At 40.2% G+C, this 24,599-nt stretch overlaps 1 protein-coding gene and 1 long non-coding RNA gene across 3 annotated transcripts in view; one reads left to right on the top strand and one right to left on the bottom strand.

Annotated features, from left to right (window-relative positions):
- Window positions 1-24,599, top strand: part of LOC122233191 — a 149,909-nt gene that overhangs the window by 7,792 nt on the left and 117,518 nt on the right. The gene's annotated exons all lie outside the window — the stretch shown is intronic.
- The window catches only part of MUSK (muscle associated receptor tyrosine kinase), a 91,494-nt gene that overhangs the window by 12,566 nt on the left and 54,329 nt on the right, over window positions 1-24,599 (bottom strand). The window contains exons 7-9 of one of the 2 annotated variants that reach the window (XM_007094282.2): window positions 20,330-20,489; window positions 10,274-10,280; window positions 2,358-2,621 (exon numbers count right to left, since the gene is read on the bottom strand). In XM_007094282.2, coding sequence (XP_007094344.2) covers window positions 2,358-2,621; window positions 10,274-10,280; window positions 20,330-20,489 — 431 coding nt within the window. Of the gene's footprint in view, window positions 1-2,357; window positions 2,622-10,273; window positions 10,281-11,439; window positions 11,450-20,329; window positions 20,490-24,599 lie in introns of those variants that run through there. The other variant, XM_042964853.1, reaches the window with a different exon arrangement.

The following is a 24,599-nucleotide window of genomic DNA, read 5'->3' as shown; positions in this document are numbered from 1 at the left end:
ATTCAGCGAGGAAGGAATTTGTGGTTGTGTATGTATGTGTGTGCATATACATATCTGTGTCATAATGGTGTCTTTTTAAAATAGTCATGCCTACACTGCCACTTTTCTGGGCAACCACCTGTCAGTAAGGGCCAACTGAACATGTGTGGAATGAAAGGGCTTTGCAGATGACTGTGATAGGGTACAATAGGAGTCATGAGAACAACAATAGGATTTTGAATTCTTGATGTGTCCGCAGTGGAAGGGAGAGCAGTGAGGCTTTCAAGCCTCTGAAAACCAGAGGAGAGCCTGAAAAACCAGAGGAGAATTACTTAGCTTGCTTCTGCTTATGCCTTGGCCCCCCCCCCGCCTCCCCGGGATCACACAAACACAACTTTCTGCATTCATACAGCACAGTTAAACTGTGCAAAAATCAATAGGGGGCAGGTGAAAGAAACTCCACAGCCCACATCATGTGGAGGAAGCAAATACCCTGGAAAGCTATTTTTTATTCTAATCGGAAGAACACATTAGAGAAAGGTTTGTTTGTTTTGTTTTGCTTCCATTGCCATGTATTCAAGATGACCCCTATAGAAGAGTCTTTTGCAAGGAAAAAAATCAGGATGAAATGGAAAATAAACTGAAAACTAAGTTAACTTGAACATAGTAGTAACTGAAGAAAATAAAGACCACAAAGAAGTGAAATCAACACCAAAAGTAAAATTGTCATTAAAATCAGTAAAGAAATGTCACTGGAAGACATTGAACAAGTAACAGAGGAAAACTTTACAAGTCCAAACTGAATGCAGACAGAATGCATGAACAGTGAAAATGATGTATGAGGAAACAGCTGAGACGGAAGAGCCAGGAAGAAACCCAGAGTTCGGATAATGTTTCCCAATAAGAAAACTAGAGCACAGAAAAAATGGAAAATACTCAAAGATATACTAAAAGAAAACATTGTTAGGACAAGAAGGAGGTAAACCTGATAATTAAGGTACATTATCCGTTATTTTTATATTAATTATAGGAAAGAAAATAATGAAAAAAGAATTACTCCCAGATGAATTTGACAAATATTGTGAATCTCAAAGATTAAAAAAGAATCCTCCTACCATTTGGCAAGAGAAAAATATTCCCTACAAAGGAACAAAATTCAGGATTGCCCTATATGTTCTTCATTACAACACAGCCAAAAAACAATTAGAGTGCACAAGATTTTGAGGAAAACTGAATGCAACATAAGACCTAAATAGTCAGTGAGAAATACACACACACACACACACACACACACACACACACACACATACACGATCACAACATTATGGTGAAAAATGTTTACGTGTAATCTTCTAAAAATCATCTACTCTAGCTGAACAAGAGATGAATCAAAATTGAGAGCTTAAGAAACAGAAAGATTTTCTATGATATAAATGACAGTGAGCATGAGGGATAAATAACAGAGATCTCTACCAGGTAGTTGGATATATGATGATGCAATCATATGTAAAAGCTAAAAATAGTGGCCTGGTTTTATCAAAACAGAGGTGGAAATGTGCTGTGTTGGTAGTTTTCATGTGTTTTCTTCAAAAGCAAACAATGTCCATTTCTAACGTATACCATGGGTTCAACCGATCTTTTAATCCTCTCTCTTTTACAGATGAGGAAACTGGTTAGCCAAGGTCACATGTATCTAGGAAGAAGTACAAATAGTGTTTGAAAATAGTATTCTATTTGGCTCAAAAGCCAGATTGCTTCCTATCTTTTCTCCATAAGAAGTAAATAAAGGCAAAGATAATTCTATCAAATATGGATTTATGAATTTCCATGTTTAAAGAGTATGGGGGTTTTAAAGAAATAACTATTTATTACAACCCCTCCCCCCACCGTGAGAAAGGGTGTTAGTACTTCAGTAAGAGCATTGGGTGGAATGTATTTTAAAATAATATACATATGATATAAAATAATACTCTGAAATGCTCACCAAGATCTCCTATTCATTGGCAAATCATGCTGAAACATTTGAGACGGACATTTTCTCTTCGCTGTCTTAGCTTACTCATGAGGTCCATGTTTGTTCAGGTTGTATATATTTATTTCATAGAAAGTAGGGATATTTATGAATATGACAACAATATGAAAAATAGCAAGTATAAGAGAATATTGTACCTTTTATGACATTTTCTAGAAGCTTAGAGTCCTTGTATTATAGGAGGTCATCAGGGAGTTAGATGGTAGGAATTCTGTCCAATTAATTACCTTCTATTTTGGGCAAAAGCCACCTTTTGCCTTTATTGTTGCACATGACAACTTCTTTTGAAAACTCTTCCTGTTTGCAATCAAAATAATTTTCCCATGTCTTTCTTCTTTTATTTTACCTGCAAATGGGTGTAGGAGTAGGTACTGCTCCAGGGTTGCATTCTTGGAAGATGTGGTTACACAGCAAAGCCTCAGCAGCTGGCCGGCAAAATGCGCTCACTGCTTTCAGTTCATTCCAGGCCGTGTGAACCAGTAGTTCTTGGGCCTCCTCAGGGTGTGCATAGGAGTTGTTGAAGAAAACAAGAGCGTCTCTGGCCAGGACAGCATTACATACCTCCCCTCTGTACTGGGCGCAGTAGCCTTTGTTATCTTTCTGTAATTTACTGAAAGAAGAAACGAACAACGTACCCAATCACATGGTGTTTCTTAGCCTTCAGTCCATTTTTTTTTTTTTTGATTTCCACCTCTGCATCACAGAAATAGGAGAAGATTGTACTAGCAAATTGGCTGAAATGTTCTATCTGAATACTGTTTTCATTTCCAGCTGTAATTATATCACCTCCAGCTACTCCAGAGGGCTATTATAAGATTGTATGTGAAAATGGATGTGGACAGCTTTGAGAACTATCAAGGACTGAATAGATTTGAGTGTTTTTATTATTTACACTATAAATAGAACTTAACTAGTCTTAGGTAAGCCACCTCATATGCTTCTTACCAATGGAGCTGATTTAAGCGAGTAAAAGACATCTTAAAAACATATTCATTGTGATGATTAACAAATGATTAAGCATAATAATTGTGGTGAGCCAGGTTTTTGAACATAGTTTGTGTGTTATGATTATTAAATACCTGAGTTTTGTGGAACACGTGCATCTTTGCAACACCTTCTATCCTCAGATTCTCTCACTCAGACGTCTTCCCAGCATTTCATTAAAGAAGAAAAAGAAAGCCACATAGGGAGGAGGAAGCTTGGATATGGCTTTCAAAGGAGCTAAGTAGCATGTTTAGCTTTGCTATTTTCTCTTCACATGATTTGGGGAGAGTCATCTGATCACCCAGAGCCCCAAGGTTCTAATTTGTTGAGTGATGTAAGGAATTATTTGGAACTCAGATTGTGTGTTAATGGGTAATATATGAAGAAAAAATCTAAATTCTATAGAGCTAGCACAAAAATAAGGTTAAAAGCTTATCTGCTGTAACAACTGAGGAGAATAATAGGCAGAATGGAAAAATACTGCTGGTACTCTCTGCACTCATCCACTGCCCCCTAGCGGAATGCTAGGAATTAAGATAATAACTCCTATACTCCCCCGTCACATATTTATTGAGCACTTATTATATGTAGACACTGTGACGGTCTCAACATGTTCTTATGCTTTCCATCAGATCTATATTGTTAACAATGACAAAAAACTAAGTTTATTCTCATTTAGATTTGTACAACTGTTGGAACTTCACATTTCATTATCTTTATATAAAGGATTTTAAGAAAATTAATTTGGAATTTGTGGGAAATTTTTAAATTGTGAAGAGACCCCATTTGAATTCAAACAATTGATACTTGGATTAGAAACCATCATTGACTAGTGTTTAAAGAAAATCTATTAAATGGTATACAGCTCATTCAGGTAAAACAGTGAATTTTCAAGAAATATTATACTTTGAAATAATGTTTTATAATATAGAATCTTTCTCTAATTCATACTAGCCTTTTACTAATTAGCCAGCATGATTTTATGGCATTACTTCTAGTTCATAGTTCATTTTAAAAGTGAAGGCCTGGGGTGCCTGGATGACTCAGTTGATTGAGCATCTGACCTCATCTCAGGTCATGATCTCCCCACTCCTGAGTTCAAGCCCCACATTCAGCTCTGTGCTGACAGCTCAGAGCCTGGAGCCTGTTTCAGATTCTGTGTCTGCCTCTCTCTGTCTCTCTGCCCTTCCCCCACTCACGCTTTGTTTCCCTCTCTCAAAAATAACTAAGTATTTAAAAAATATTTTTATATTTATTTATTTATTTAAAAAAAATTTAAAAAAAATAATTTTTTTTTCAATGTTTATTTTATTTTTGGGACAGAGAGAGACAGAGCATGAATGGGGGAGGGACAGAGAGAGAGGGAGACACAGAATCGGAAACAGGCTCCAGGCTCCGAGCCATCAGCCCAGAGCCCGACGCGGGGCTCGAACTCACGGACCGTGAGATTGTGACCTGGCTGAAGTCGGACGCTTAACCGACTGCGCCACCCAGGCGCCCCTTAAAAAAATTTTTTTTAACGTTTATTTATTTTTGAGACAGAGAGAGACAGAGCATGAATGGGGGAGGGCCAGAGAGAGGGAGACACAGAATCTGAAACAGGCTCCAGGCTCTGAGCTGTCAGCACAGAGCCCGACGCAGGGCTCGAACTCACGGACGTGAGATCATGACCTGAGCCAAAGTCGGCCGCTTAACCGACTGAACCACCCAGGCGCCCCTAAAAAATATTTTTAAATAAAGGCCTTGAATAAGAAAACAGAAAACTCTCATGAAAACTTGGGCCAGATAAGGTTGAGCTAACACCCAAGGAAACTTGGCCTATGGTAACACTAAGAAAGTTCAAGAGAAGCAAGGATGCTGGGCTCTAAGAAGTTGAAGAATAATACCTAATAACCAGAAATACTTCAAACTGGTTTACCAAATGGTCTCACATATTAATATAATACCTTGGTATAATACCTTGGGGGATAGATAAAAGCAGGCGGGATTCTTTTCATTTAAAACAAAAACCATGTCATGTAAAAGTTAGATATTTCCCCTAGTGTTTCTTGGCTGAGCATTATTCATCCAGGTTCTGCCATCACGTATTAACCATTGAATGACTCTCTTTATTTTTCCATAGGTAGTTTTTGAATTAAAAAATTCATGCTTTTTCCTTTAACTATATAAGCAAAAAAACCAAACAAACAGAAAAGGTATACAAAAGAAAAATTAATAAAAATAGCCTCAGAAATGAGAATTACTGGCAATTAATAAGCAATCTCTTTGTGTGTATTTCTGCTGGCTGTCTTAATAAAAGCCAAGAAAAATCTTTGAAACAACCTCAGTTGGCCTGATAGTATTGAGTCCTCATTTATTTATTAGTTACATAATGTGAAAGAAAAAAGAAAAACAGCAGAATACGTATTGAATAGAAATGAGATCTTGGTTGTCATTTCGGTTCTTTCTACCAGCTTGCAGAGAAGTAACCTGTGAAAACCCTTTGCCTGCTGGGAAAAAAACCATACAATACAACATATATGGTTCTTACTAATTATCTGTGCCTCTGTGATGTTCCTAGGGGCATTAAAGACTTAGCTTTGGAAATACATCTATGCTAGGATTAGCTGTACAAGGTCAAGGATATACAGGACCAAATACATATATGTTATGTATAATGATATATACACATACACATATACAGAGACTGCCCGGAGTTTCAGAGTTTAAACAACTTTTCTTTTTCCTCTCTCTTTTGCAGACTCATAAACCTGTAATTTTTTGTGGTGATCAAATTTTAGAGGCAAGAGCCGGAGGCACGTGGGGCCATTTTTCCTCATCCTCCTAACCCTATCACTTAAACGTTTTAACAGGAGCTCACGGCAAAAACTGGGGGACAAGATGAATGCAAAAAATCTCCACAGGTGTCTTCCGCTCTCTTTTGCAAATGACGAGACCCCTCCCTGTTCAACTGAAGTTGTGTTTCCCTGCTCACAGCTCTGGGGACTACAAATGGAGCAACCCCGAAAGCAGCGGGTCCTGGCCGTCCTACGAACAGTGGGGCAGAGGTCACAGGGATCTGTTCACAGAATGCTGGTTATTTTGGAATGGTCTGCCGGACAAGCTCCAAAAATGCTGGTTCACGTTGCACGTGGAGCCAGTCCCTCTCTTGCCTCTTGACAAATGAAACCTGGCTGACCTCCCTTGCTGTAAAGTTTTTTCTTCTCAGAGACAGCAATGGATATATGATCTCAGGTCCCTCCTTTAACTTAAAACACACAACTCTGCTTGGTCAAACTGAACACTTAAAGGAGCCTCACTACACCTTTTACTCTTATTTCTCTCCGCTTTAACAGAGAGGAATCACATCCAGTAGGGCATTTTTTTTTTATTTTTAATTTTACTTTTTAAAATTTGCATCCAAATTAGCATATAGTGCAGCACATGATTTCAGGAGTAGCTTCCTTAATGCCCTTACCTGTTCACCAACAATGAAGCAACAGGAAGAGAAATCAAGGAATGGATAGAGCACTTTTTTAAATGTGATCTTACAGTTTCTACGAAGGAGACCTCTTCTCCCTTTGAACACACATTACTTTGCCCCGGGGGCACCTGCAGAGGGCCAGCTGAGGCTAGTTTGGGTTAAGGCAGCCCCGCTCCTCCAGTGGAAACTCTCGCACATTTCTCCACCCTCCCTGGGCGGGGCACGGCTGAGAGCTCTCCTCTGGGGCAGCGTTTCTTCCTTATCCTCGGTTTTGCTTGTCCTGGTATCATACCTGCGGTCAGCCAAGGGCCAGAGGCAGATGCTCCTGCTGACGCAGCAGCAGAAGGTCACAGGTCACACCACACTTTCACACCTGCGTCACTCACCTCTTTTTGCCTCCTCTCCTAAGCATTTTGTCCTCTCACAGCATCACAGGACAGGTGAGTGCGGCGAATAAGATAGTCTGAGAGGCCACATTCACAACTTTCGTTACAGTATATCGTTATCATTGTTCTGTCATATGATTACTGTTGTTAATCTCTTACTGCGCCTAATTTAGAAATTAAACTTTACCACAGGTGTGTATATACAGGAAAAAACCATAGTATATGTCGGGTTCAGGCCTTTCTGTGTTTCAGGCGTCAACTGGGGGGGGTCTTGGAACGTATCACCTGTGGATGAGGCGGAACTGCCCTGCAAATGTTCCCTTATGTAGCAACTGCACTTTCCTAACAAGTGTGATGGCGGGTTCAATACCCCTTCCACTGTCCAAAGCAAACTGGAATAATATTTATTCTTAACTGCCTAGTATCTTTGTGTATAATTGATTCTCTAAGGCGGGGATCAGCAAATAGAATCCACAGATCAAATTCTGCCTGCTGCCTGTTTTTATACTGCCTGTGAGCTAAGAATGGTGTTGACATTTTTAAGTGAAAAAAATCAAAAGAAGTGAAAATTACATGAAATTCAAATTGCAGTATCCATAAGTAGCATTTTTTTGGAACAGAGCCATGTTCAACCATTTATGAGTCACCCACGGCGCTTTTTACCCTGCAGCAGCAGAGCTGAGCAGTTACAATAGAGACTGTGTGGCCACAAAGCCAAATATATTTAATATCTGGGCCTTTATGGAAGACATTTGCCAACCCCTGCTCTGTGACATAGATCAAATGTCCTTTTGCTGAAATGCCATATCCGGTGTCCTCAAGAAGGACATGATGTCCTCTGAAAAACACCTCTTGTAGTTCTCCGGGCTGAAATTCATGCCTAGTTTTTGTGTAAAATAAAGATGTAAGGAATGATGATGTAAAGAAGAAAAAGTTTTTAAGTAAAAATTTGAAAATTAATTATATTAGCCAAATATATAAACACTGTGTATTTTACATATTTGTACATATATCAGTTATAATCAGTAAATACATAAGCATATATAGTGTTACATATATTGTATATAGTGTATGTACATAATATATAGTCGTATATACAGTGTAAGTATATTTAGAATCATCCTGTAAATATATTTTTGTATCCTGCATTTAAAAAAATTTATTTTGAGAGAGGGAGGGCGCACGCATGTGCATGGGGCAGAGAGAGAGGGAGAGAGAATCGCAAGCAGGCTCCATGCTGACAGCCAGTGTGGGGCTTGATCTCACCAACCATGAGGTCATGACCTGAGCCGAAATCAAGAGTCCGACGCTCAATAGATTGAGCTGCCCAGGCACTCCTATATCCTGCATTTTTACTTAGCCTGATATTATAAACATTAACCTGTTCTATTACAGTTTTTCGAAAGCATGGTTTTTAATCACAACAGTTTCCCTTATTGGTAGATACTGACATTACTCATAAATTTCACTAACAAATATAATACTGTTTTCAATTTTGTTGCTCATACACTTATTTTCTTAAAATAGATTGCTAAAAGTGGGTTTATCCAATCAATAGCTACAGCCGTCTTAAGGTTCTTAATAAAAACTGCCAAATGCTCTCTAGGGAGGTTACGGCAGTTTTCCCTCTACCGGCAGTTTGAGAGTGCTTACGTTACCACAGGTGAAAAATAGTATGGACTTTTTCTTTAGCTTTAAATTTTTCATTTGCATTTACTTGCATTTGAAAGATTTATTTCTGTCCTTGAGTCCTTGGAATTTGTTCATGCTTCCATTATTATGTTGTCTTGTAATTAATCTTTGTGTGTGCACGTACACCCCTAGTAAAATGTAAATTCCTTGGGGGCAGTGAATACATACAAGTTGTTTTGTTTTTCTGCATTCCAATATAATGTCAGAAACAGAGTGAGTGGTTTAAAAATGTATAGGAAGGGACGCCTGGGTGGCTCAGTTGGTTGAGCGTTTGACTTCAGCTTAAGTCATGATCTCACGGCTGGTGCGTTTGAGCCCCACGTCGGGCTCTGTGCTAACAGCTCAGAGCCTGGAGCCTGCTTCAGATTCTCTGTTTCCTTCTCTCTCTGCCCCTCTGCTGCTCGTGCTCTGTCTCTCTCTCTCAAAAATAAACATTAAAAATAAATAAATAAAAATGCATAGGAAGGACAGGAGGAATGAATGGCATGTGAAGGAAAGATGGCATCTCTTTTCGTGGTAGCCCGTGTTTTAATTTAACTTTTACCACATTTATGTTGTATATCTGTTCAGTAGATACTCAGTTTCACTGTAGAATCCTTGGGGACAGGACTATCTCTTAGAACTGTGATAAAGCAATGAATGCATCAAAACTGCATGAATTGGCACAAGATTGAGAACTAACCAAGTTTTCTAATGCAATGACTTATTTTATTCCATGGAATTAGAATCAGTGGTTGGAGTTCTAGGTCCTGCTCAGTAACTGTGCTATCTGGGTTAGTAGAGTAGTTACCAGTCTAAGTTCTTGAGTCTGTCTACCTGAGCTCAGATTGACAGCTTTATAGTTTGCCAGCTGTGTGGTCTGGACAGCTCCTAGTGTATCAGGTTTCTTCTATTAAAGAATAGGAATACTCAGAGGTCTTGGCCTATAAAGTCACTGAAATGTTAATATGAAAAAAAAGTGGTGATCATAAATGTCACCACAACACATGTATTATAATTATCAGTATTATTAATTGATAATTCTGAATTTTAGTTTTGTTACTTGTAAAATTAGATGAAAAGTTATGACACTTCAGAGTTTTATGAAAGTCCATCAATTTTACTGAAAATAAAACACTGTAAGTTGCAAAATATTATATGACAAGGTGATACTTTCTTATCTACAGGATAAAACTATGAGTGGAAATTGGGAGGTCTGTTCTGGGTTCAATTTCCAAGCCTGTCACTTACTATTTGTATAAGTCACTGGAACTCTCCAGTTCAAAGAAACTCTCTTAGTTCCTATTCTGTACGCTAGGAGTTAATAATAGTACCTATTTCATAGGGAAGTCCTGAGGATAAATTTAATTTTTTTAATGTTTATTTTATTTTTGAGAGACAGAGACAGAGTGTGATGGGAGGAGAGGCAGAGAGAGGGGGACGCAGAATCCGAAGCAGGCTTCAGGCTCTGAGCTGTCAGCACAGAGCTCGATGCAGGGGTTGAACCCATGAGCCGTGAGATCATGCTCTGAGCTGAGATCAGACGCTCAACCAACTGAGCCACCCATGTGCCCCAGGATAAATTTAAATAATGCATGTAAAGTTCTTAGCACAGTGTCTGATGCATATATAGTAAGTATTCAATAGACTTTACCTATCTTCATTAGAAGGTTTCTGAAAGATTACAGTATTTGGCAAATAGCAATAAATGGCAAACAAAAAATCACAACAAAACATGATGTGACAGAGATATCTTACCTCCATTCTATTAACAGGAAAGGAAGGCCCCACAGGAAATCACATTAAAGGGGAAAAGAAACAAAAGTTAGTACATTTTAACCTTAAGATTTGCAAGAAATAGCTTTGATATCTCTAATTCCTAAGTTTCTGGAAAGTTCTCTTCAGTTAGGATGCCAGACACTGCATTAACAGGCATATTTGGAGGAGATGAAGAGCAAACAGGGTCTCTAGGAACTATCCTTTTCAGGCTGGGTCCACCTCAGCCATTATCAGCCCAGGCAGCTTTAAATTCCTAGCCACCAAGGGACTTTGTATCAAGCCTGAAGATCACAGACCAGCCTATATAAAGCACCCACGGGACCCAAACCACAAGACAACTCTGCCACTGGGCAGATAGAAAAGAGGAAAGGAGTCATCAGGAAATTCTTCTAGAGAAAATGGTATATAATTTGGAGGGGTAAAGGCAGGTTCTAATAGCAGCTGAGCAGAGAAACCTGTTGAAATACCAGAGGCCAAGGTTATGTATATGAAAGAGCCCTCAATTTGAGATATAAAAGGAGGATTCAATACCGTGAAGATGTGCCAGTCAGTGCCAAAGAGAACCCAGCCATAGTACTTGGGAGGAGGTACTCAGCTTAGATAGGCTTCTATTTTGTGGACAAGCAAGGAAAGAAAAATGAAACTCATTTAAGGATGCTTGGTTGTCTTGAGAATATTAAGAGAATCAGAGGGCCTTCCATGTGTTTCTAACAGATATTCCCCCAGTCACATTTTGTTTTGGGAGGAGGGTGGGGAGCAGGCGGGGATTCCAAGAACGTTGTAATTATAAATAAGTGCTTTGATTTCAAAACTAGATTTTTTAAAATTCCCAAAATTTCCAACAGTCGTCAATATGTTCAGTATCCTTAAATTTATCTGGAAAAGTCAGTAAAATTTTGGCTGTCTTCTAAAACACACAGTAAACTTTAATATGAGAAAGCTGCCCAATTGTAAAAAGAATGCTCGCCCCTTATGCCTAACTGCAGGACAGCTGGTAGCAATTTAGTGTGGCTACTGGCTGTTACTCGTATATTCTTTTCCCTTTCATTTCAAACAAAAACAAACACCTTTAATCAGTTTGAAACCAGATAGCCACCACCAAGCACGAGGGCGCAGTGTCTGTTTTGTTGGTAAGAGCACTCTACCTGTCCTGGACGAAGCACTGAGTGATAGAGGTGGTCACGCGCCCCTACTCATCACCATGTGTCTCTTTATTGGGAAGAACATTGCAGGGACACGGGAATGTGACTATAAGACATGAGAGAGACCATGATCCATGGTAGTTAGTACATTCAGTTAGCTATATCCATTGTGAAAATATTTCAAACTTCCTTTTTTTTTTTTTTTTTTCGGTAATAGTGTGAAACATCAACTCCTAAAATACAGAGTCGAAAAATATGTGGTCCATTGTGGGCGTGGGGAACTCCAATACTACCACATCGTATTTCTCCCTATGCCTATTTTTGGATATGCTACATATATTTATTTGAGTTTTAAATTGAGTGACTGGACACCCCAGACCCTGAGGTCAGTCCAAAGAAGGGGCATTGCAAATGGTGGGGATTAGAGTGAGTGGCTTATATTAGAGGAGGGATGGGAACACAGACTCATTCCTATACTCTCAGGCTGGCTAAAGATAGACAGAACTCGGAACCTTAGTCTTACAGGAGGGACCTGTTGATGCCACTGAGAGTGGAAAATACAAGCTTTTCCTCCCCTGCACCCCTGGGTCTATTTTTTTTGCCAGCTTTATGGAGATATAATTGACATATGATGTTAAGTTTAAGGTATATACTTATATAATGCAAAATGATTACCATCTTAGCATTAGCTAACACCTCCATCTGTCACATAATTACCATTTCTTTTTTGTGGTGAGGACACTTAAGATCTATTCTCATAGCAACTTTCAGTATAATACAGTATTATTAACTATAATCACCATATGTACAAAGATTCCCAGAACTTATTCATCTCATAACTGGAAATGTGTACCCTTTGACCAACATCTGTTTCCCTCCACCACCCAGCATGGAGTAACTACCACTGTATTCTCTGTTTCTATGAGTTAGACTTTTTCAGATTCCACATATTAGTGATATATATCTGTCTTTCTCTGACTTCCATCACTTAGCATAATGCCCTCAAGTTACATTCATGTTGTCACAAATAGCCAGATTTCCTTCTTTATCATGGCTGCATAGTATCCCATTGTATGTATATATGTATATGAGATACTAGAAGATATATGATAAGATATTATATATATGTATATATGTTCCTTATCCATTTGTTGACAGAAGCTTAGGTTGCTTCCGTATCTTGTAACTGGTATCTACTGTTTCGATATGCTGTGAATAATGGTGCAACAAATACGAGAATGCAGATACCTCTTCGATGTCCTGTTTTTTTTTCCTTTGGATGGATACCCAGTAGTGGAGTTGCTGGATCACATGTTACCTCTATTTTTAATTTCTTGAGAACCTTCCATTCTGTTTTCCATAGTGGCTGAACCAATTTACATTCCCACCAACAGTGCACAAGGGTTTTCTTTTCTCCACATCCTTGCCAACACTTATTAACTCTTATCTTTTTTTGGATAGTGATTCTAATAGGTATGAGGTAACACCTCATTGTGATTTTGATTTGCATTTCCCTGATGATTAGTGATGTTGAGCACCTCTTCATGTACCTGTTTGCCATCTATATGTCTTCTTTAGGAAAATGTTCAGACTCATTGCCCATTTTTTTTAAATGGAATTGTTTGTCTTTTGCTCTTGAGTTGTATGAGCTCTTTATATATTTTGGATATTAACCCCTTCTCAGATACGTGATTTGAGAATATTTTCTCCCATTTCATAGGAAGCCTTTTCATTTTGTTGATGGCTTCCTTTGTTGTGCAGAAGCCTTTTAGTTTGATGTAATCCCATTGGTTTATTTTTGATCATTTTTTTTTGCTTGTGCTTTTGGTGACATATATCCAAAAAGACATCACCAAGACTGATGTCAAAGAGCTTACTGCTTATGTTTTTTTTCAGGTCTTATGTTTAGGACTTTAATCAATTTTGAGTTGCTTTTTGTGTGTGGTATAAGGTAGGGGTCCAGTTTCATTCTTTTGTATGGTTATCCAGTTTTCCCAGTACCATTTATTGAAAAGACTGTTCTTCCCCCATTGTGTATTCTTGGCTTCTTTGTAGTAAATTAATTGACTGTATACATGGGAGTTTATTTCTGGGCTCTTGAGTCCATTGGTCTGTGTCTGTTTTTATGCCAATTTCATACTATTTTGAATTTTATAGCTTTGTAATATAGTTTGAAATCAGGAAATGTGATGTCTCCAGCTTCGTTGTTCTTTCTCAGGATTGCTTTGGCTGTTCATGATCTTTTGTGATCCCATACAAATTTTAGGATTGTTTGTTCTATTTCTGTGAAAAATGCCATGGGAATGTTAATAGGTATTGCATTGAATCTGTAGCTTACTTTGAGTGATATGGACATTTTAACAATGTTAATTCTTCTGATTCATGAAATAGGATATCTTTTTATTTTTGTCTTCAATTTCTTTCATCATAATCTTTTCTTTTAGTTTTCAGCATACAGATCTTTTACCTTCTCAGTGAAACTTATTGCTAAGTATTTTATTGTTTTTGATGTCATTGTAAATGGGAGGATTTTCTTTTCTTTCTCAGATGTTTTGTTGTTAGTGTATAAAAACACATCTGATTTCTATATGTTGATTTGTATGCTGCAACTTTACTGGACTTGTTGATTAGTTCTAATGGTTTTTTGGTGGAGTCTAGGATTTTCACTATGTAAGATCCTGTCATCTGCAGACAGATAATTTTACTTCTTCCTTTTCTTTTTTTAAATTTTAAAAGTGTTTTATTTATTTTTGAGAAGAGAGACAGAGACAGAGAGAGACAAAGACAGAGTACAAGTGGGGGAGGGCAGAGAGAGAGGGAGACAGAGAATCCGAAGCAGGCTCCAGGCTCTGAGCTGTCAGCACAGAGCCCAATGTAGGGCTTAAACTTGTGAACTGCGAGATCATGACCTGAGCCAAAGTTGGACACTTAACAGACTGAACCACCCAGGTGCCCCTCTTCTTCCTTTTCAATTTGGATGCCTTTTATTTATTTTCATTGCCTAACTGCTCTAGCTAGGACTTCTAGTACTATGTTTTTTTTTTTTTTAATTTTTTTTTTAACGTTTTTTATTTTTGAGACAGGGAGAGACAGAGCATGAACAGGGGAGGGTCAGAGAGAGGGAGACAAAGAATCTGAAACAGGCTCCAGGCTCCGAGCTGTCAGCACAGAGCCCGACGCGGGGCTCGAACTCACGGACCGCGAGATCATGACCTGAGCTGAAGTCGGCCGCCTAACTGACTGAGCCACCTAGGCGCCCCTAGTACTATGTTGAATAGAAGTGGTGATAGTGGGTACCCTTGTCTTGTTCCTGATTTTAGAGGAAAAGCTTTCAACCTCTCACCATTGAGTATGATGGCTGTGGGTTTGCCATAGATGGCTTTTATTGTGTTGAGGTATGTTCCTTCTATATCTAGTTCGTTGAGCATTTTTATCATGAAAGGATATGGCACTTTTTCAAATGCATTTCTGCATCTATTCAGATGATCATAGGGTTTTTATCTTTCCATAAATGTGGCGTATCACATTTATTTAATTGCATATGTTGGACCATCCCTGCATCCTAGGGATCAATCCCACTTGGTCATGATGAGTGTCTTTTTTTGTTTTTGTATTTTATTTTGGAGAGACAGAGAGAGAGAGAGCAAGCAGGGGAGAGGGGCAGAGGGAGAGAGAAAATATTAAGCAGGCTCCATGCTCAGCACAGAGACTGATGTGGAGCTCGATCCCACAATCCTAGGATCATGACCTGAGCCGACATCAAGAGTCGGATGCCCAACTGATGGAGCACCCTGATAAGTGCTCTTTTTAATATGTTAATGAATTTGACTTGCTAATATTTTGCTAAGAATTTTTGCATTCGTATTCGTCAGGGAAAGTGGTCTGTAGTTTCCTTGTTGTATCCTTTAATCTGACTTTGGTGTCAGGGTAATGCTGGCCTTGTAAAATGAGTCTTGTAGCATTTCTCCCTCTTCAGTTTTTGGAAGAGTGTGAGAAGCATCGGTGGTAATTCTTCTTTAAATGTTTGGTAGAAATAGTACCTGTGCCTATTTTGGTGGCACCTGGCTCAGAATGATGCTCATTACAGGGATCATGGGCTGTCTTGTTGGTCTCTGTCATAGGGCCGAGGGTTCTAATGACAAAGAGAAGGCACCTGGCCAAATACCCAGCATCCTGGTGATTTTAAATTGTAACTTGAGCCTTTCAAGGTTGTGGCTGGAAGGAAATGCAACTTCCTGGTTCGTAGGGAGAGGTTCCAAAAGTTCTCCTGACTTCGTTTGATGACTAACAGCAAATGTAAATGAGTCAGAAAGAAGTCTATCACATTTCTCGAACAACACATAAGGATTTGGACATACACATGGAAGAGTTTTGGGAAAATGAAGGCTGATCTTTATTTTTTTGTTTCCCTTCACGCGCTAGAAATATCATTAGACATAATCCTGAGCACCAGATCAGATTTTTCCATTCCCAGTTTTCCTGCTGGGATGAGTAAATAAACAGATGGAGTAAAAGCTTCAAAGTGAAACACAGAGAATGTGACAAAGGAGGCCGTTGACTACAGAACACTAGGGGAGGATGGGGATGGCTGACATGAGAGCAAGGAGAGTTTGGGTAAGGAAGCATTGCCAGAGAGTCCAAAGGAGTCACCATGTCTGACTCAAAGCTCTGCACCTCTGAGGCCAAAGGAGGGGGGCTGAAAGCAGGAATGCAGAAAGCAGATGCCGTATCCAAGCGCCAGGAGGTCTGGGGAGCATAAGACCATGCTTCTTTAAAATGATTCTGAATTAAGTGGCTCCATGGATCTGTTTTTCACGAACGTGGCCTCACTTTCCTGGGATATTGCCTCAGGGAGCACCCCAGGATTGAGAGGTAGTTTTCAGTGATGGCACTGGGATCATCATGAGGCATCTAGCAGATTTAACTAAAAAGAATGGGCCGAGGAGAGGAAGAGAAAATGGCAGATGTCTCCTGGGGTTCAGAGTCCTATTCCCTTGCACTCATGAGACACTCTCATTAGATCTGCCTGGGGAAATTTTAGGAAAGGGGAGCTTCAAGCCTCATAGTCAGTGGGACCCAACAGGAAAAACAGATCAGGGGATGAACAGAAAGATCGTGTCGTTTTTTTTATGAATTAGCTCCTTAAGGGAGTCCCTCTTCACTCATTTTAGTCACATTTTTCTCCCCATGTGCAGAAGGGTTCACATCGGTTACAGCACCTAACACTTGCTAAGTAGGCATTGCCAGGCCCATTGGCTACAGTCAGGTCCTTGCTGGTTACAGTCTAGATGACTGTTACCCCTACTTAGGTCACTGCTTCTCATCTGCTTTCAATTCTGCTGCTCTAGGAGATTTCTAGTCCTCTCTGCTGCTGTGTGCCAGTCCATGCATTTCCACGATCTTTTTCCTCATGCAGATACTTCTGCTATTTCCCCCCAGGCTACCATTGCTGATTGCCTCCATCCTCACACGGTATTGATGCCTAAGACCACTTCTCCCTCCATCCTGAGACCCTGCCTTTCTCTGCTGCTTGCCATAACTTAAGGCTCTTTTTACCACCAGCAGATACCATTAATTTTTTAGTATCACAGTCTCCTCTGTTGGTATATTCCACTAATTAAGGAGTTGGATCAGGCTCTCCTTAGAGCTAGCTCAGGGATGCAGGGGTGATGTTGCTGTATACAAGATGGTAACAGTCATGCTCTATAGTCATTTCAGCATTTGAAGATCATGTCCATGCAGTGAATCTGCCTTGGTGTGATGTAGATATACCCATTATATTAGGTTCTCCTTCTTTATTGCCCTAGCATTGCCTTCACCCTCATCTTTGTATTTATGATGATAGGCTCTGAAGGTTGCTACCCTAAACAGGAGTCCCTCCAGCTTGGTATGTGGTAGAAAGGAGGAAGGTAGAGGAATTAAGAATTCACATATACATTTCATAGATTCCTTTCTCTGACCGAAATCCTAGAAGGGCGGTATAAATTAAGGAAAAAGCCAAAGCAGAGGGAGTTTTCCTGACTTATTTGGAACTAGAAGCAGGGAACGTTATAGGGATCCCTTGTTCTGACATGGGATGGCCACGTTTGTGTAAAAATGGTAGCATGACGTGGGTGGGTAGACAGCAGAGCTGGGTCAATCAGTCTGACTCTCTTGGATTTTATATAACATGAATGTGATCCAGAAGTTACTTCAGGCTCCAGATGAGGAAGGAGCTGAGTTGGAATTCAGCAGGCCCGCCTTCGTAGGGAGAGACAGGGTGACCTCGTTGCAGAGGTTGCAAAGTAGACTCTAGAGAGGGGCTTGATGAAGGATGTGACTGAGATGTAGAGGACTGTGCTGTTACAGGAGGAGCCTCAAAGCCTCAAAGGTGCCGAGCCAGCCAGGGCGATCCTCTGGGTCCTAACAAAGCCAAGAGATGAGATCACGAGTTCTCCAGCTGTAGATGTCACCAGAGAATGGGGTAGGGGTTTGTTCCAGAGGACACCACAGCATGTATCCAAGTCCCTTTCCCCCTGCCGTCTAGGGAGAGGCAGGAAGAAGGGAAGGAAGAGCCCTGGCAAGGAGTGAATATGTGAAAGACTGAATAATTATCTCAAGATTAGCAACATTAATTTTTCTCTTCTCCCCTGTGGAGGTATAGGTTAAACTGGATTAAATCCGTTTATTTTATTTGATTTGAGTATTCATATGTAAATGTCTCTCTCTCTCTCTGTGTCTCTCTGTCTCTCTGTCTCTGTCTCTCTCATTCTCTCTCCAGGGTGGATAGATACTATAAATAGGTATTTATTTATTTAACATTGGTTTTAGATCAAATATCAAATAAAACATAAGATAGACTAGAATAATCCCAGGTTATTCAAATGCATCAAAAATTTTAATTCTTATCCCCTGGACCTCCTCATGGTCTTGTTTTTAAATGTTTTTTTTATCCATTATTATTTGTCTTAGACACCTTCCTCAAGCTGTCACATCTTAATGCATTCTACTACACTGCTACATTCTAGAATTTAGCTCCTATGGTTTTATCCTGACATCTGTCAGGATGTATCCTGTATCTGTCTTCCTGTATCTGTATGTATCCTGTATCTATCCTGTATCTGTCTTCCCTGCACCAAGTCCTGAAGGTGTTGTTCAGACCTTCGTTATTCTTCTAGACTCTGGAATAGCCTCCTACCTGCACACGTGCCTCCTACTCTTTTCCACCCAACATCTGTTAACTTGACAACAGATATATCTGACCATATCGCTGGTCTCCTTCCTCTAAAATAATTAGATGACTTCCCACTGATTGAAGAACACGTTTAACCTGCTCAGGCTGTTCACAACTTGGCCAGAGCCCACATTTCAAACCTTTCTTCCCATTCTCCACCTCACTCCCAGTCTCCCATCATGCTCTAAGCCTGCCAACCCACTTGCCGTTTCCTGAACACAGTTTAACCTTTCTGTCTCGTGCTCCTGTCTCCTGCTTAAGTGGCTGCTCTTTCCCACACTTAAACTCTCTCTCTTTCGTGTTCTGCTCTTATACTCTGTTTATGCTTCTGCAATAGAACATGGTCTGTGCCATAATGTATATGGGTAACTGACTTCCTTTCTAGATTGAGAGTCCCTTGGAGGCAGGCCCCCTATTGTTAATTATCCCATTTGTTACGTACGTGTGCATCCTGTATTCTACCTAATGATGGCCTGGATCGAGTAGTTAATAAATGCATGCAAGAGTATTTTATAAACAAGGTACTATATATAACAATAATTTTTTCCTTATTGTTAAATTGAGTTGAATGTACTTTCAGAATTCTCACCATCCTCTGGCAGAAATCATTTCCCATCAGTGAAAATTCTAAAATAACTGATATGCTATATCAAGGTTCTACAAGCAGATATATCCCTGGAGAAGAAGGCAGAAGGAATCCTTGAATCTTCTTACTTCACAGGCATGCTTTAGAAGGCCAGCCTTGTCCAATTCTCCCTGTATAGTTCTCTGTGGTCTCTATTCCCCTCATATTAAAATCCCAAACATTACTAGCAAGTTCCCCATCGTGGAAGATCAAAGAAGTGGCACAGCCATAAGAAATAGCAGGATCTGGGGAGCTGGCCCTGGGCACAGGTTCTGCCAGTGCCTGCCTTACATGTGAGGCCAAGCATCTCTGCTGACCCTTGGGCAGTAGACACATTCTGAGTGTAACATGCCTGGCATTTCCTGATACAGGGATTATTTCCATCTCTAGGAATTCCACAAATGTTCTCAGAAGCCTTTGGGGCATTTATATTTTAAAAATAAACCGTTATAACTCAACACAAATATTCTAGAAATCCATATGTCAGCTCTTTTCCTTGAAAACACCTGTAAATCTTGCTATCACTTTCATGAAACAGGAGAAGGAAAGGCCACAGAGTAGATCAAATACTCCTAAGTAAAAATGCCCTCAAGAAATAGCCATGCAGAAATTGGCACAACCATGTTAAATATCTGCCAACTTTTTGAGAGCCCTGGAAAGTGTGATTGGCTCTATGAAAGAAAAAAAAAAAAAGAGGGGGGGTGGGAAGAGAGAGAGAGAAGGAGGAAGGAAAGGAAAGAAAGAAAAGGTAAAACAGGAAAAGAAGGAAGGAGGGCAGGAGGAAAGAAAAGAAAGGGAGGGGGAAAAAAGAGAGAAATGAACTCCTGGAAGCTGTTAACCCATCACTAGGACAGGTATTTGAGGATTTCATTTTCAAGGTGATAAATCTCCCATTGTCAATGATCTAGATCAACCTCTGGAATGTCCCCAAGGAGGAGAAATAGCCCAAAGGGGACTGGAGTAAGAAATAAAACAGATTTCCCCCCAAATGTTGTGTGGAATAGTGCCAACTCTCCCTTCTCCCAGAGCAATGCAATTATGAAAATCCATCTTACCTGCTATGCTAATGGTGGCCGCAGCCTTTGCAGTGCTAAATTTCTCTCCGTGCTTGTTAGTAGCTATGCATGTGAAGAGTCCTGGCTTAGTGATAAGCAGCTGCAGTCTTGAGTCAATCACTCGGTCTTTCACACTTTCCTGAATGGACCCAGAGGAAACCTGGTGGAGTAGAGGGAAAAAAGCAGATAGAATTAGGTCAAGGATTTCCTAATATGATGCACCAGGTTGACTTGAAAGAGAAAGTATTAAAGTGATGATCAAAAGGCACGGGTAGGTTGCAAAAATAGCCAAAACCTTTGTAGCTCTTCCCCCATAAAGTAGCGTCTCTCTCCATGCTTTGAATCTAAATTGGCCTTGTACCTATTTTAGAAAATCAAAAACAGACTTGTAAAATTCTTGTGCCCTGTGGCTTACTTTCTTGTTGCTCGTGGAGCCTGTGACCTCCTATGACCAACCCAGAGCTAGCCTGCTTGAGGAAGAGGCACACACGGTCCAGTTATCCCCACTGCCCCAGCTGGGAGCCAAGAACAACCACCACATATACAAGTGAGGCCATTCTAGATCAACTAGCTCCCAGTCCGCATGCCAGTCACAGGAACTAGATCAGCCATGATCACGAAATCCTGGCCCAAATCAGCAAAACCACCCAGTCAACCCACACACTTACGAGCATTATTAAAAGGTTAGCTCCTGTTCTGTCCTCCACAAATGCACAACAGATAGATGGATGGTTGTGAAGAAAAATGGTTATAAAGCCAAGTCTGTTTCTGAGGCATGACTTGCATCCTGTCATACTATTCAAATCATAAAATCAAACGTCCTTGAAGAGTCAGGGTATCAATATTAACCTAATTGGCAGGTTAGTTTATGTGCTTGTTTATTATCATCACTTCAGCTCTGTGGGAAAGACAGCTGCCTAGCACTTTCTTTTTTTCTTTTTTTTTTTTAATTTTTTTTTTTAACGTTTATTTATTTTTGAGACAGAGAGAGACAGAACATGAACGGGGGAGGGTCAGAGAGAGGGAGACACAGAATCTGAAACAGGCTCCAGGCTCTGAGCTGTCAGCACAGAGCCCGATGCGGGGCTCGAACTCACGGACCGCGAGATCATGACCCGAGCCGAAGTCGGACGCCCAACCGACTGAGCCACCCAGGCACCCCTAGCACTTTCTATTAGGTTGCAGAGTTAGAATTTGTGCCCCAGTTTGATCCCAAAGCCTGTGCTTTTAACTGTCATGTTAGAGTGCCTTCCCTGGCACTAGAAGAGAACATATGGAGAGTTATTAGAAAACAAGAATGCCAACCTCAACAAATCACCCATAAACAAAACAAATGCATGACTTAAATGTCACTGTGAAGGTGGTGGCATGTTTTAAAGCGGCGATTCTATTCACTATTTTTTTGAGCACTGTACCATCTTTGCAATAATTATTCGTTAATTGTCACTGTTTGTATGAGGGGAACATGCCAGTTGGAAGGAAATCTGAATGGAATGACAATCAGTCAGTGATTCACCTTGACCTTATGTCAGAGGAGTGGCCTTGAGAGATCTCTCTCTGTCCCTTAGTGGGAAATGAGGCTGGGAATAAGAAACTTGGAGCCAGTTATTTTGCTATTTTGCCTGTTTTCACGGGTAGACCAGCAAGGGGATGGCAAGCCCTGGGGTGAAACCAGCTTTATTCTTTCTGCTGCCAGGTGTCTGGCCAGCCTTGGGACCAAATACCCTCTGTAGCAACTAAGCAGGGAAGTCTGCTCAATTAGCTTCTTTGACTTCTTATTCCTTCTATGCACTACTGTTTCCAACCTTTATGATAAAAATATCATGCGAGCATCCACTTAAGTCAGATCAAGTATTGTGGTAGCTTCCCCAGAAAAGCAGCCTGGACGCTGTGAGAAATTGACGAGGCAGAGAGAAAAATATCTTTAAGAGACATACACTCGGTTGGGAATTCAGATGAAATTCATCATTATCATATTTATCAGCAGTGCAACCTCTTATGGATTTGAGTTTCCAAGTTAAACAGAAAAGACTGAGTAGTTTGAAATGCAATGTTGGGTTCTCCCTGAATTTTAGGAGCAAAGCAACACTGAGAAAAAAACTAAAGACCTCAAGCCTCTATGCTCAGTCAACATGCTTTATGCTATTGAGATGTTTCCTTTATAAAGACAATCCCTTTCCAGTTGATAGAAGTGAAATCTATAGAACAATTGCCTTCTCCCTTTGCAAGCTTAATCCGTCCTTCAAGACCGAGGTGTGCACAATGCCTGGGAGATGACTTGGGAAGGAGTCTTTTCCCCAAGGTTGACGAAACTAGCGTTATTTTCATGTTCACACCTAAGAAAGTCATTCCTAAACTCCTCCTCAAGGTTAATGAAAACATTCTTGGTAGAAAAGAGGATGAGTTTTAAACTGGCTGACCTCTCTTCTCCTGGACTTCATCCGGGTGTTGAAGTAATTCAGCAAGGAGACCAACAAGCTATGAGGCTCATTGCTCGATTATGGCATGGCTCCTAAATGCTTTTCCTCCTGTTTTCAGAGGCCTTGCTTGATTCGGTTTGTGACTCAGGCACAGCAGGCCTTGTTAGTCAGAGAGCGAATTTGTTTTTCTTCCTTCATGGGTCATCCTGACCAACAGTTTCGTATTTTTTGATGACCTAAAAATAAAAACCACCCCTTGCCCTCCATTTCGGTCTTTTTTGCTCCTCAGGATCAGATTATTACGAGTTTTGACCAAGGTATGTCTCGGCAAAACCAAGTACTTAATTGAGGTGACTATATCTGGGATTTACAGTAAATACGTTATTTTCTGCAAGCCTGTCAGGCATACTGCCCTGAAGTTGCTGGATAAACAGCTCTGCTGTGTATGTGCGGTTCTCTTTCTGAGACAGTGACCTCAAAAAGAGGCAGGCAGACAGGAAACCCTGTCATAAATAGGCACCTTGGTTCACACCTGAGGTGATGTGTGTAAAAGCTTTTTGAAAGTGGCAAAGTAGTATTGACCTGTGGAATATTTTTATGTATCATTAACACATTAATAATGCTGTTTTGAGAGAATCTATTCACAGGTACGAATAGTCTCATCACTTCGTCATGAATTGGCCTTAGCATAGGAAGGCCTTTGGCTTCAATGGCTCTGTCTTATAAACAGTTCCAGCTTGCTGAGAATGCCTCATGGAGCCGTTGGGTATGGCCCAGCAGGGTCCATGTGTAGGGAGTTGGAATAATGTCTGTATGTGCGTCATAGAAAGAGGGCTAGGGGCACCTGGGTGGCTCATTCGGTTGAGTATCCAACTCTTGGTTTTGGCTCAGGTCATGATCTCAGGGATTCATGAGTTCGAGCCCTGCATCAGGCTCCGTGCTGACAGTGCAGAGGCCTGCTTGGGATTCTCTCTCTCCCCCTCTCGCTCCCCCTCCCCTGCGCGCGCTCTCTCTCTCTCAAAATAGATAAATCAACATTTGAAAAAAAGAAAAGGGGGTAACAGAATGAGAAAATCTTCCACATTGTTTCTGATCGACATCACCATAGTTGCCTCTTTCAATCTGGCTGCTGCCATGTTTCATGTAATGTATTCCAGCTGATACATGTAATTATCTTAATTAACACAGCTAGTAAGATGAGAAGACTCCAAAGCTCAGGTACTTCAAACCAAAAATACTACCTCTTAAAAATACATGTCAAGGTGAGCTGACCATTAAGAGAATTCAAAAGCACAATCTTCCACATAGATAGTTTGGCTACTTATTTTTTATAAAATTCTTCTAAAAAAATTAAAATGATCCAGCTTTTAAAATCCTTTAAGAACTGTGTTTAATGGAGAAACAAGAGAGACATGTAATTTTTCTACATTTTTTACTTGAATGCGAAAATAATGGAGATATTACCAGTCTAACTTGAAATCAAGTCTGGTTATCGGAATAGAAGTTTGTTTTCTTTAAGAGAAGTGAGCTCTGCTCTATCCGTGTGAAACTACTACTTCCAATGTTGTAAAACAAAAGGAATATTACTACTCGTTCTGAGGTTCATCTGAGACTACAGATTTCCATGAAAAACGAATGACATTTGTGTACAAAGAGAAGAAAAAATAATTCTTGATCACTTCAGAGCATGTGGCTTGCCTTTCTCTTGTTCTTTGGTTTAACCATTCAGGCTTTTAGGTTATTGATGTGTTCACAGAGGCGGGGGGGAAAGGAGTCGTCACATCCGTTAGAGTACTCACTGTTCTCAGGAGTGTGTTAGTGAAGTTAGTTCATGAATTTGGAGTTAGTGA

The sequence above is a fragment of the Panthera tigris genome, chromosome D4, assembly GCF_018350195.1.
Source record: "Panthera tigris isolate Pti1 chromosome D4, P.tigris_Pti1_mat1.1, whole genome shotgun sequence".
NCBI classification, from domain to species: domain Eukaryota; kingdom Metazoa; phylum Chordata; class Mammalia; order Carnivora; family Felidae; genus Panthera; species Panthera tigris.
Note: the sequence above shows the minus strand (reverse complement) of the source record. Positions and strands in the feature narration are given on the sequence as shown.